The following is a 14,231-nucleotide window of genomic DNA, read 5'->3' on the forward strand; positions in this document are numbered from 1 at the left end:
GAGTCAGTGATCACTGACTCTGTCCATTCATAACTGAGCATCGTAAACTGTGTTTATGATGCTTCAGTTTATGAATGGCGAGGAGCCGCTGTCTTTTCTCCATTTATCTTCAGTGCAGCTGAGGCTGTAGTGAAAGGGACTAGGGAATCTGTGTCCTTAGTTCCTTCTCCTGTCTCAAAGGGGAGCTGTCAGGGGTCTGTTTAATTCTGGACTGAATTATTTTGGCATTTTTTGCGCAGGACTTCATTTTGTATTTCTGTTTAGACCCCTGATATCTCACCAAATCGGTGCAATACAAATTTTTTGCAAGTGCATTTTAAAAGGGGGGCATGCATTGGGAATACATTTTATAACAGGACTACGCTATGCAGGTTTTTATGGTATGAGAGAAATCTCATTTTGGTGGAGGATTTCCTACTTGGTGAGACTACATGCAATACAAAGCCATCATCGATAGAAGGCCCATTGTATTTGGAGATCTGGGGAGTTCATTACGGGGGTGGATCTCACGAGCTGTGGTGATGGGATTTTAGGATATGATCTATCCTAAATATCCTTATGGTGATCCAGATTGTGTGAGCTTTTCCAAGGATATTAACATCAACACACCTTGAACTGTCTATAAGCACACAGTGTATAAAATACTGGAAGAGCTCTGCTAATGCTGCAATGATTGAATGTATTTTAAGACATAAGATGTGAAATGACTGATATTGTTTATAGCAGCAGCCAATGATGCAATGAACTCTTATTATTTATTTTGAATTTTTCATGAGTGCTGGGATTAATCATTAGTGACACTTATTCACTCATATTGTATTTGGCAGTATGTAAAAATCTGTATTTTGTGGTAGAAAATTAGTTAGCAACAGGAGAGTCTGAGCAAGCTGCAGAAGGCGGGGAGGGACATTCCCTTCCACTGCTTGTAATAGCAATCGAACACTGCAAGTCCATCGAGTCATTAGGTGGTTAACCACTTGCTTACTGGGCACTTAAACCCCCCTCAGTCCCAGACCAATTTTCAGCTTTCAGCGCTGATGCACTTTGAGTGACAATTACGCGGTCATACAACACTGTACCCAAATGAAATTTTTATCATTTTTTTCCCACAAATAGAGCTTTCTTTTGGTGGTATTTAGTTACAGCTCGGAGTTTTATTTTTTGCTAAACAAACAAAAAAAGATGCAAAAAAAAAAAAAAAAATCATGTTTTAATAGTTTGTTATAAAATTTTGCAAACGGGTCATTTTTCTCCTTCATTGAAGTGCGCTGATTAGGCGGCACTGTTGGCTGCATTGGTGGGCACTGATGGGCTGCATTGGTGGGCACTGATGGGCTGCATTGGTGGGCACTGATGGGCTGCACCGGTGGGCACTGATAGGCATAGTTAAGGTGGCACTAATAGGCACAGATAAGGCGGCACCGATGGGCACAGATAAGGCGGCACTGATGGGCAAAGATGGGCACAGATAAGATGGCACGGATGGGTGGCACGGATAAGTGGCACGGATGGGTGGCACGGATGGGTGGCACGGATGGGCACTGATAGGTACCACAGATAGATGGGACTGATGGGCACTGATAGGTGGCACTGATAGGTGGCACTGCTGGGCACTGATGGGCGGCACTGCTGGGCACAGATGGGCGGCACTGCTGGGCACTGATGGGCGGCACTGGGGTGCAGCACCTTTGAGGCAGATTGGGTGGCACTGTGGGTGGCACTGTGGGGTGGCACTGTGGGGTGGCACTGTGGGTGGCACTGTGGGCACTGACGGGGGGCACTGACGGGGGGCACTTACTTTTGCTTTTATTTTATTTCAGGATGGCACTGCGGGAGGCAGGTGGGCACAGGCAGGTGGCAGGTGGTCCCTTGTATTGATGGCCGTGATCGGGACTGATGTCCCGATCACGGCCGCCGGCGATCGGCTTTTTTTTTCTCTCCTCGCGCTGTCAGCGCGAGGAGGAATAATAGCCGATTACCGGCTCCGTTCTATCACATGATCAGCTGTCATTGGCTGACAGCTGATCACGTGATAAGGGGTCGGGATCGACCCCTTACACGGATCGGTGATCAGGCGAGTCTCACGGACTCGCCGATCACAGAGCGCGCCGCGCGCACCCCTCAGGGGGCGCGCAGGCCGCTCGTAACCGGGACCACGTCAATAGACGTAGTCCCGGAAATGTAGGTCCGCGCTAATGCCGTCATTTGGCAATAGCGTGGATCTGTAGTGGTTAAACAAGGAATTCATGTCATAGAGAAGCCAGAAGCCATTAGATCCCTATAAAGATAATCCAATAAAATATGTTTGAATGGGCTAGCTATTTAATAAAACAAAAGCATAATTTGTTAAAAAACTTACAAATTTGTTTTCACATGTACAATTCTCCCAACTGTCTGGAATCATTACATCTGGTGGAGAATCTTCTTTCCTATGAAAATCTTGAAATAAAAAAAAAAGGGAAGAAATAAAAAATAAAATTCACAATCTAATATTTCCTATTGCAAAGAGAAAGCTGAAAACCTTAAAAAGGCGACTCCACTTTCATAGGAGAAAAAATACCAAAAATAGATAAATATATACAGCATATACAATTGTGTCACATTGTACTTGAATGTTATTAAAAATGACCTTTCCTTTTCAATCTGCAGCACTGTAATTTTCTGTAAAATTCAATTCAATATGGCTACCTGGAAGCTTTGTGTACAGAATGCCCCCAGAAATGTCATTTCGTGCTTGTGTGATTGGCTCACTGATTTTCCCAAAAGTCTGCACTAAGATACAAATCATATTTTCAGCACCCCTTGCAACAAAAATTTCATTTTTGGCGAGATATTCTTGAAGGGAAATCAAATCTTAAAGAGATGCAGACCTTGCCAATTTCCTCAGAGCCCTGCAGGCACAGCAGCTGATTGAGAATTAGAAAAGTCCCCCCCCCATACAAACTGCTTCAGCATATGGACACAAACTGCAATTTGTTCAGAACAAAAAAAGGTAGGGATCTGCAACAGAGTTTGATAAAATCCCTGCAATGTACAAAGATCCCAAAAGAGAAAACAAATCAGCGCAATAAAATATCATAAAAGAATAGCTGCTGAACAGCAAGGATCAAAATTTCCAAATTCCTAGGGTTAATTCATAGATTCAAGAGACAGTGCAGCCCTAAAAAAACAAGTCCATGAAAGTATATAAAGTGATAGGAAAGATAAGCCGTGTAGTCTTCAATAGTGAACCACTGATACAAGTATAGCATGCAGGTGACTTTGTGGGAATGACAACACCTCCACCACAACATAAGATGGCCGCTCACCTCACTATGTGGACCCTTTAACCACTTAAGGACCGCCTCACGCTGATATACGTTGGCAGAATGGCACAGCTGGGCACAGGTACAGGTATATTGCACTTTAATAGCCCACTCGCTACCCGGTCCTGAGCTCTGTGACCCGATCGCCGCCGGTGTCCCGTGATCGGGTCACAGAGCTGAAGAACGGGGAGAGGTAAGAGTAAACAAAACTCTCCCCGTGCTTTCTACTGAGGCTGTCACTGATCGTCTGTTCCCCGTCATAGGGAAAGATGATCAGCGACGTCACACACAAAGCCACGCCCCCTACAGGAAAAAAAAAAAACACACACACACACTTAACCCCTACACTGCCCTCCAGTGGTTAACCCCTTCACTGCTATTGTCATTTATACAGTAATCAGTGCATTTTTAATCGCACTGATCGCTGTATTAATGCCAATGGTCCCAAAAATGTGTCAAAATTGTCCGACGTGTCCGCCCTAATCTCGCAGTCACAAAAATTGCTGATCGCCACCATTACTAGTAAAAAAAAAAAAATATTAATAAAAATGCCATAAAACTATCCCCTATTTTTTAGACGCTATAACTTTTGCGCAAACCAACCAATAAACGTTTATTGTAAAAAAATTTACCAAAAATATGTAGAAGAATATACATCGGCCTAAACTGAGGAAAATAAAATTTTTTATATATTTTTTGGGGATATTATAGCAAAAAGTAAAAAATATTGATTTTTTTTCAAAATTGTCGCTCTATTTTTGTTTATAGCGCAAAAAATAAAAACCTCAGAGGTGATCAAATAACACCAAAAGAAAGCTCTATTTGTGGGAAAAGGGTGCCAATTTTGTTTGGGAGCCACGTTGTATGACCGCGCAATTGTCAGTTAAAGCGACGCGGTGTCGAATCACAAAAAGGGGTCTGGTCCTTTAGCTGGAAGATGGTCTTGGGCTTAAGTGATTAATTAAAGAGGTCTCTCACTCAGGGTATCAAAATGATGGAAGCTGCATACATATCCTTGAACATCACTTCTCAATAAAGTATACTATTCGGTACGGTCCACTCCTGATTCACATATATTAAGGGAATAAAAAAGCAATGCATAGTGCTCTTCGCTTGTAAAATGTAATGTTTAAAAGTAAATATATAAAACTTACAATGGTGGTACTTAAACCAAGTGCTAGGTCAACACAGCATGTTTACAACAACATCGAACGATGGCTTCGGGTGACGTCACATCCGTCCGTGTTACGTCCCATGTGGGTGGGACTTCAGCGAATACGGAAGTGACGTTTTCAACCCCTTTTAAATAATACAATACCACAGTAACCACACATCCAATTGTTTTGCACGTTGCCAAGTCCATTGCCGCAGCTCCATGCTACATGACCCAAAACGACCCTACAAAGCGCAAGTACTGTTCAGCAATTCGTCAGCGGACAATCACATGACGCTGTGTCAGGGCATGATAATAAGCACTTGGGCAATGAAAAAAAACAATCCCAGAAGCATCCCCATAAAAATATATACTGACTAATGCTATTGTGTATAGTCAGTTGAACATAAACAATACAAAAAGGTGCACTGTTTTGAACACAATCAGTGCACGATAAGCCACCGATAGTATCCAAAAACAATATTTAATATATTAATTTGTTAAAACATATACAATATGTAATAAATGCGGACTAGAGCTGCACGATTCTGGCCAAAACTATAATCTCAATTTTTTTGCTTAGAATAAAAAGATCACGATTCTCTCATGATTCCCGTGACGTAAAATCTTTCACATTATACAAAAAAAATGGGCTAATTTTACTGGTTAGTTTTTTTTTTAATTCATTAAAATATTTTTTTTTTAAAAACAATTGCATTTGAAAGACGGCTTAGCAAATACAGTGTGGCATAAAATATTGCAACATCCACCATTTTATTCTCTAGGGTGTCTACCATCGGGTTGTTACGCCACCTTCAGGAGAGGACTAGGCAGAACATGTTAACATGTACAAAACACAGAACCTTCAGTAACAACCCCTCAGCCTGCTTCCTGCAGCCTCAGTACGTCAACAAGCAGTATAGCGTAATCAATAGGAGGGGAGGGTGCTGTGTAAGTCAGCGAACTACAGAGAAAAGGATTTTATGAAGAGTACAAAAATCCTATTTTCTCTTACGTTCACTGACTGACACAGCTCCTTTATTCTTGACCATCAGGACGTCCAAGCATTGTCATAACGTGGGGTGGAAAACAGCATAAAAACAACAGAAGTGCTCCCTAACAGTGGAGTCACCACCTTATCTAACCGCATCAGAACTTAACAATCGAAGAACGTCAAAACCACCTTTGGCAGAAAAGAATGTTGCGGAAGCAACAACACCTTATCCTAATGGATAATCAGACAGGGCGACTTGCAAGACCAGGCCGCCAGTTCCAAAACCCTCCTGGCTGATGTAATGGCCACTTAAAGGCCACTTTCTGGGAAAGAGTCAACAAGGGAATTTTTCTGATGATCTCAAACTGCGGTTCTGAAGCACCGATAACACCAGGTTCAGATCCCACAGGGGTAACTGTGGACGCACCTGAGGAACTACATGTCGGACCCCCTGAACACATGTGCTCACTATAGAGACACGCCAGGGGTCACTGAAAAAAAGACAGCCAGGGCTGATATTTGTCTTTTAATGGTGCTTAAAACCAATTTTTGGTCTACTCCCTGCTGCAGAACAGCAGGAACCTGGAAACAGAATAGGAGCACGGACGCCATCCTTTCTCCTCACCTATAGATGTATGCCTTCCAGGTACGATGGTATATCTTCCGAGAAGATGATTACCGTGCTCTCAACAAGTTGAGATCACTGAGTCTGAAAGGCCTCGGTACCTTAGCACCTGGCTCTCAGCAGCCATGCCGTTAGAATGGTAAACAGGAAGGAGAATCGGACTTTGACCCAGAAGGTGCTCTCGCAATGGCAGTGACCAGGGAGCCTTCACAACCAGGCGTACTAGGTCAGCGCGTTAGGGACGCCGGGGTCATTTAGTATTACTGGAATCCCCTCGGCCTCCACTCTGTGGAGCAGATGCAGGTAACAGTTTTAGCGGAGAAAAGGCATAGATCAGTCAGTACTGAGACCACGGAGCCACCAGCGCGTCCGACACGTCTGCCCAAGGATCTGTCCTGGATACGAAGGCCCAGAACTCTTATGCAGAAAAGCAGCGACGACCACCTGCGGTTCAAGAGGAAGTAAACCCTGATGAGTTTACTTCCTCTTTCATTCCCTGCAAAGGTAAAGCATAATGGACTACTATGCATCGCATAGTAGTCCATTATGTGTCACTTACCTGACACAGGAGCCAGCGAAGTCACCTCTGTCCCCTGTAGTCCACCGCATCCATCATCTTGGTGGGTCTCGCCGCTGTCATTCAGCGAAGCCGCGATGACCTCACTCACGCGCACGGAGTCGCCAAATCGCGTCATATCGCCATTGACCGCGGCGCGCTCAGTGCGCCTGAGCGCCGCTTTCTACTGTAAGGCTGCTTTCACACTGCAGCGGGAGCGGCGTTGGCGGTAAAGTGCCGCTATTTTTAGCGGTGCTTTACCGTCGTTTTAGCGGCGGTGTGCGGGCACTAGCGGGGTGGTTTTAACCCCCGCTAGCGGCCGAAAAGGGGTTAAACCCGCCCGCAAAGCGCCGCTGTAGCGGCGCTTTGCCGGCGGTATTGCCGCGGTGTCCCATTGATTTCAATGGGTAGGAGCAGTTTAGGAGCGGTGAATACACCGCTCCTTTACCGCTGCAAAGATGCGGCTAGCAGGACTTTTTCACCGTCCTGCCAGCGCATCGCTCCAGTGTGAAAGCCCTCCGGCTTTCACACTGGAGTTAAAGGGGCCGGTTTTTTTCAGGCGTTACACAGGCGCTATTTTTAGCGCTGTAACGCCTGAATACCGCCCCAGTGTGAAAGCAGCCTTAATGAACTTATCGAAAAAAAGTCAGATACGGAAACATCTTAGGTGTACGGGCTGGCTTACGGGACCCAAAAGGGACCGCTACTGCAGCAGAAGGACCTGCTGTATCCTGATCTTCAGGGTATCACGCACAGCTGTGATAAATGCTCAAACTAGCGCTCTACTTGCGCAGACCCGAACAGGGACTCATCCTCACTGTTCGATGGTCCTGGTCAGCGTCACCTCAAATGACAGAGCAGGGGTCACCAGTCAGAGTGGGGCCCGAGTCTGCGCCAGAGCTCTCCCCGGAGGACAGGGGCGCTTTCTACCACCTTTGCGCCTGCACACCGCCTCCACCCTGGCAATGAACATTTTTAGGACCGCCGACAAAGTGTCCAAAGCCGCTGCACTGTTTGCAGATGAGCTGGTTGCATTGAAGGGAGTTAGGGGGAAGAAACACGTTTCTGAAGCCATGCTGACCCACCCTGTCTGCCACCTGTTGGGGGCCTGTGTTCTGTGTTAGCTCCCAGGTGTCTGAGTGAAGAAAGCGGGCTGTTCTGAGCCTCAGGGACCAGAGATCGGCATAAAAACCGAGCAGGGCTACAACAAAATGCCCACCGAGTGTCCTGTATAAAGGACATAATCACAGGGAAAATGGCCGTCGAACTACAGTAAAATGGTTCCTGACCAAGCTTCTCCCTGGTCACGCCAAACATGGCCGCCAAACAACTGTACACAGAGAGGGACAGTGAAAAAAGACAGAGAAAATGGCAGCAGAACAGCACTACAGCGATCAGCACGAACAGAACTCCAGACACCCAGGGGAGAGAAAAGACACCCAGGGCACAGCCACCCCACCCAAGGTGAGAGCCCCACCAGGGGACCCCTGTCTATCGCACACACACCGCTCAGCAGCCCATGCAGCATCCCCCACAGGGGGGAGGGGAGATAGGGACAGGAAGAGAGGAGAGGGACCCCTGAATCGACCTCCCAGGGAATGCCCAACTGCTCAGCCCCACTGAGGCAGGGAGAGCTGTAGTTACCATCCGGATGAGCTGGGGACATTCCATCACAGACCCACTCTGCAATCAGTACGGGGTGGCTGCTGGCCATGGCACACTATGACTCAGACATCGGTATCCCAGTCATATGTGTGCCCCGAAGCATTGCGCTCACCGGCCGCCCCTGGAGCCTGAGGCGCATGTCATGGCTGACCCAGCACGTAGCTATGGTCTGCACACGCTCATTGGCCAGGCTGGGGAGACTACAAGGATAAGGGTATCCAGTCTGTCACCCAGTGAAAGCAGATCACAGGATCTTCATCTTGCGCAAAAAGACAAAATTGTGCAGAAAAAATCCCCAGACCGATGGGCCCACAGGGTTCCTAGGTCCATCTCCTTCACTAAGCAGAAAAAAAACAGGCTACAGGAAGCAGGCTACTGAAGGGGCCGCCCCTTGTTTTTTTGTACATGTTAACATGTTCTACCTAGTCCTCTCCTGAAGGTGGCATAACAACCCGATGGGCAAGAATAAAGGAGTTGCGTCAGTCAGTGAACGTAAGAAAAAAAATTATTTTTAACTTGAAACCAACAAATGCCAGAAAAAGGATTAATGTTTAAGTGGTTAAACTTTTTTAACTTAAACACAAAGTCTATTCCATTGACAAATTGTTAATGTTTATACTTAAGTTCAACTGATAAAGAATGTTTTGATTCTTGGCAGACTGCCCAGTTTTTCACTTACTTTCTTTTGAGGGCTGTGGCTTCAGAAGAGCAGAGAGAATTCTTTGCATAGAAAGAATTGTGAAACACTTTAGTCAAGATCACGATAACGATTCTTGACGATTAATTGTGCAGCTCTAATGCGGAATACAGAAAATTCTAAAAGAATTACTGGTAAATAATAAAGAACAACAAAGAAATTGGCAACAGGGGACGTGAGCTCGTTGTACACCAATATAGGACACAATGATGCCATGTTATCAGTTGAAAGGGCCCTTTCCTCCTCCTCGTCAGGTAGACACCAGGAATTTTTGCTGAGTAGTCTTGATTTTTGCCTTACAAGGAACAATTTTTGGTATGATAGGGAGTTTTATTTGCAGACCAAAGGGGTTGCGATGGGCGCTTGTTTTGCTCCCTGTGTGGCCAATATTTTTATGGTCCACTGGGAGGAAGAGGCCATTTTCAAGCATTGCCCCCTCAATTGGTCTGCTACTGTAGATTTATTGACAATCTCATCATAGTTTGAGAATGTGAGATATCAGCCCTAGATAATTTATTGGAATTATTGAATATCAATAATAAAAATATTTCATTTACATCGAATGTGGATTGTGATAGGATCGTCTTTTAGAGATTAATAGGGATCTTGGTCATTTCAGGCTGTGCAATCACTCAAGCTCATGGATCACAATGCCTATATCCCCCTGGGGAGTTGCCACCATCGTTTGTGGTTCCCAGGGGGCAATTTATTCAGCTGCACCGCAATTGCACACGTGATGATTTTGTAGCGCAGTCTGAAATTTTGATTTCCAGATTGGAACAGAAAGGATATGACAGATCCAATTTGAATGTGGAAATTGATAAAGTAAAAAATATTGATAGACATACTTTAGTTTCTGGTCAGGCTGGCAAGCATAATAAACAGCATAAGAAAGATGATCACAACTTCAGGACGATTCTTGATTATAATGTTCAGCATAAAAAGTTTGAAAAAATTATTTCTAGGAATTGGTCTATTTTAAAACAGGACAAAGTGCTTGGTCCTGTTTTACCTGCACGTCCTCAATTCATATAGCACCATCCTTCAGAGATCGGTGAGCTCCCAGTATTTTAAATCCCTCCAAACCCTCAGAGAAATATTTTTTCTCTTTTTTTGGGTGGGGGGTTATGCATGTGGACGATGCATTTCATGTAGACACTCCAAGGTGAACATCAAGAAATGAAAAAAGTTTCTCGTTTCTGCCACCAACAAAGAATATGACATGACACATTGATAACGTGTGACACAATAGGAGTGTTCTACATGTTAGAGTGCACATGCGGGTTACAGTATATAAGGAGAACATCAAGACCCTTGCATGTCCGCCTTGCAAAACATATTAACAATATTAAAAAAGGTGTAACCACCCACAATGTAGCCCGCCATTTTAAGCAATTTCATCAACAAAACCCAAAGGGTCTTACATTTTGGGAGACTGAGAGAATAACAGGACATTGGAGGGGTGGCAATTTTATTCGCCAATTAAGTCGCAGGGTATCATATTGGATATACGAGACCAATGTACTTACCCCTGGAGGACTTAATGTCTAATGTGACATCAATTGCTTTATAACAGATTGGTGATTGTACTAATCATTTTTATATATTTTATATGTATTTTTATTGATGCTTGGTAGCGATGGTTGCAAGTGACATCATGTTCTTTGTTATTTACCAGTAATTCTCTTAGAATTTTCTGTATGGTCCGCATTTATTACATATTGTATATGTTTTAACAAATTAATATATGAAGTATTGTTTTTGGATACTATCGGTGGCTTATCGTGCATTGATTGTGTTCAAAACACTGCACCTTTTTGTATTGTTCATGTTCGATTAACTATACACAAAAGCATTAGTCAGTATATCTTTTTATGGGGACAATTCGGGGATTGTTTTTTTCATTGCCCAAGTGCTTATTATCATGCCCTGACACAGCGTCATGTGATCGTCCGTTGACGAATTGCTGAGCAGTACTTCCGCTGCGTTGTGTAGGGGCGTTTTGGGTCATGTAGCATGGAGCTGCAGCAATGGACGCGGCAACTTGCAAAACAATTGGTTTTGTGGTTACTATGGTATTGTAGCATAGCATAAAATGGGTTGAAAACGTCACTTCTGTATCCGCTGATGAAGTCCAGCATACATGGGACGTAATGCGGACAGACGGACGTGACGTCACCCGCAGCCATCGTTCGATCCTGTTGTTTACATGCTGTATTGACCTAGCACTTGGTTTAAGTACCACCATTGTGAGTTTTATAGATTTACTTTTAAACATAAAATTTTACAAGTGGAGAGCACTATGCATTGCTTTTTATCCCCTTAATATATGTGAATCGAGAGTGGACAGTAGCGAATAGTATACTTTTTTGACAAGTGATGTTCCAGGATATGTATGCAGCTTCCATCATTTTGATACTCTGAGTGGGAGTGCGCATTAGACCCTCTTTAATTAAAGGGTCCACATAGTGAGGCGAGCAGCCATCCTGTACTGTGGTGGAGGTGTTGTCATTCCCACAAAATCACCTGTATGCTACACTTGTTATCAGTGGTTCACTATTGAAGACTACGCGGATTATCTTTCCTATCACTTTATATACTTTCATGGACTTTTTTTTTAGGGCTGTACATAGATCACCCAGAGGGGAATGTTTTATTTTCTCAACTAAAGTAGAGTTACTCTTTAAAGTAGTTAAAATACTTCACATTATTAAACAATGTTGCAATATAAATTTAATATGAACACTCAAAAAGTTTATACCTTGCGTTAAAATACTATATAATTGCTACTGCTCCAAACCATGTGCATACACACTGGCCTAATGTCGGGCGGTTCCATAGAAATCAGCCGACATTCTGCCTGTGTGTATGACAGCTGGTCCCACAGAAGTGGTCATGTCCGAAAAAAAAAAAGCTCTACCAACCGGCTCCCGCTAGTAGTGCTGAGTGGAGTGTTCTGGCTGGGCACAACAGCAGAGCAGGGGAGATCGTATTGTTAATACAGCAGCTCCGTCCTGTGCTTTCAGGTTTTTTTCCCCGTTTAAACCGCTGGGTTGAACGGGGGAAAAAAAAAAAATTACAGCAATACCTTGGTTTGCGAGCATAATTCATTCCAAAAGCATGCTTGTAATCCAAAGCACTTATATATCAAAGAAAAATTTTCCCATAAGAAATAATGGAAAATTTGTTCCACAACCATTTATTCATATAAAAATGATCAAAATATGAGCAAAAGCTCATACTAATACAGTACTGTACCTCTGTGTTGAAAAAAAAAAAAAAATACACTCACAATGTTAAGGAGTCTGGAGCCCATCCATGTAAAGCCGTTGTATATGTACAGTAAAGCCGCTGGTGTACAGTATACAGCGCTGTATGTGGTCGGAGGTTCGGGGACGATGGTGGCTTCCAGAGCTTCCTGAAGAACTCTGAAACTGTTGACATCACTTCCAGGTGCTCCAAACGCAAACGTCTCCAGGAAGTGCTGGGAGCCACCAGTGCCCCCCGAACCTCTGGCCACATACAACGCTGTACTGTACACCAGCAGCTTTACTGTACTGTACAACACCAGACTCCTTAACATTGTGAGTGGAATTCTTTTGATCTTACAGTAAAACTACTGCTCGTATATCAAGACAAAATGTAAAATAAATATGTTGTTAGTCTTTCAAAACACTCATATCACATTACTCGTAAACCGAGGTATTACTGTATTCGTGTGTATGAGGCTTTAGTGTCTTAAAACTTGATGAAAGTTACATAAACAATACAAAAATGTATAAATAAATCACAAAGTGTAATAGATTAAATAAAAACGTGCAAATATGACAAAGTACATCAAGTGCTAGATGGTTCCACAAGACAAGTGAGGTAACAAGTCTAGGGCTGAAATAACTAATCGACATAATTGAGGATAGTTGTAAACTACTTTTAAAATAGATTAAGTTGATCAGCCAATTAGTTGGCATACAGAATACATTACTTGTTTCCACATCAGAAAATAGCGTGCAGCACACATACAGCTCAGGTCACCATCCATACATGTCAATAAGTGCCTGAAAAGTTGTGAATGTGTTAGGAGCAATGCGTCATGGGACATGTAGTCCCGGGCAGGAGAGGGAAGTGAGCGATTTTAAAATTACTTTGCTGTAGGGGCACGCAATACTATACTTTGCACCTTGTTATAGGGGCACTATATACTATACTTTGTGGCTTGTTATAGGGGCACTCTATCCACTTAAGGACCAGGACTCTTTTTCAGATTTGGTGTTTACAAGTTTAAAACAGTTTTTTTTGCTAGAAAATTACTTAAAACCCCCAAACATTATATTTTGTTTTTTTTTATAACACCCTAGAGAATAAAATGGCGGTCATTGCAAGACTTTTTTTCACACCGTATTTGCGCAGCAGTCTTACAAGCGTACTTTTTTGGGAAAGTTTTTGATTAAAAAATTTTTTTATATTGTGAAAGATAATGTTACGCTGATTAAATTGATACCCAACATTTCATGCTTCAAAATTGTGCCTGCTCGTGGAATAGCGTCAAACTTTTACCCACAAAAATCTCCATAAACGACATTTAAAAAATTCTACAGGTTGCATATTTTGCGTTACAGAGGAGTTCTAGAGCTAGAATTATTGCTCTCACTCTACCGATCACGGCGATACCTCAGATGTGGGGTTTGACCGCTGTTTTCATATGCGGGCGCTACTCACGTATGCGTTCGCTTCTGTGCGCAAGCTAGTCGGAATGGGGGTGGGTTTTAAAAAAAAATGTTTTTCTTATTTATTTTACTTGATTTTATTTATTTTTACACTTTTTAAAAAAAATAAAATAAATGCATCACTTTTATTCTTATTACAAAGAATGTAAACATCACTTGTAATAGAAAAAAAAGCAAGACAGGTCCTCTTAAATATGAGATCCGGGGTCAAAAAGTCCTCCGATCTCATATTTGGACTTAAATGCAATTAAAAAAAATAAAATAAAAAGTCCTTTGGAAAAATGACATTGAAAAAGATGTACCTTTAAGAGGTATGGGCGGAAGTGATGTTTTGACGTCGCTTCCGCCCTCCTATGGTATAGAGACGAGTGGGGGCTATCTTAGCCTCACTTGTCTCTTTACCCAGCCATCGGATAGGACCCCGATCGCCTCCACCATTACCGACGGCTCCGGTAAGCGGCGGAGGGCACGGGAGAGCAGCGGCACCTCTCCCGCCACCGATAACGGTGATC

The 14,231-nt window shown here is 43.3% G+C and overlaps 1 protein-coding gene across 1 annotated transcript in view; it reads right to left on the reverse strand.

Annotated features, from left to right (window-relative positions):
- TOPAZ1 (testis and ovary specific TOPAZ 1) overlaps positions 1 to 14,231 on the reverse strand; it is a 594,775-nt gene that overhangs the window by 371,534 nt on the left and 209,010 nt on the right. Inside the window, exon 7 of the mRNA XM_077491472.1 lies at positions 2,360 to 2,439. Coding sequence (XP_077347598.1) covers positions 2,360 to 2,439 — 80 coding nt within the window. The remainder of the gene's footprint in view (positions 1 to 2,359; positions 2,440 to 14,231) is intronic.

The sequence above is a fragment of the Lithobates pipiens genome, unplaced genomic scaffold, assembly GCF_037356315.1.
Source record: "Lithobates pipiens isolate NorthernLeopardFrog02 unplaced genomic scaffold, aLitPip1_a1.2 Scaffold_19, whole genome shotgun sequence".
Lineage (NCBI taxonomy): Eukaryota > Metazoa > Chordata > Amphibia > Anura > Ranidae > Lithobates > Lithobates pipiens.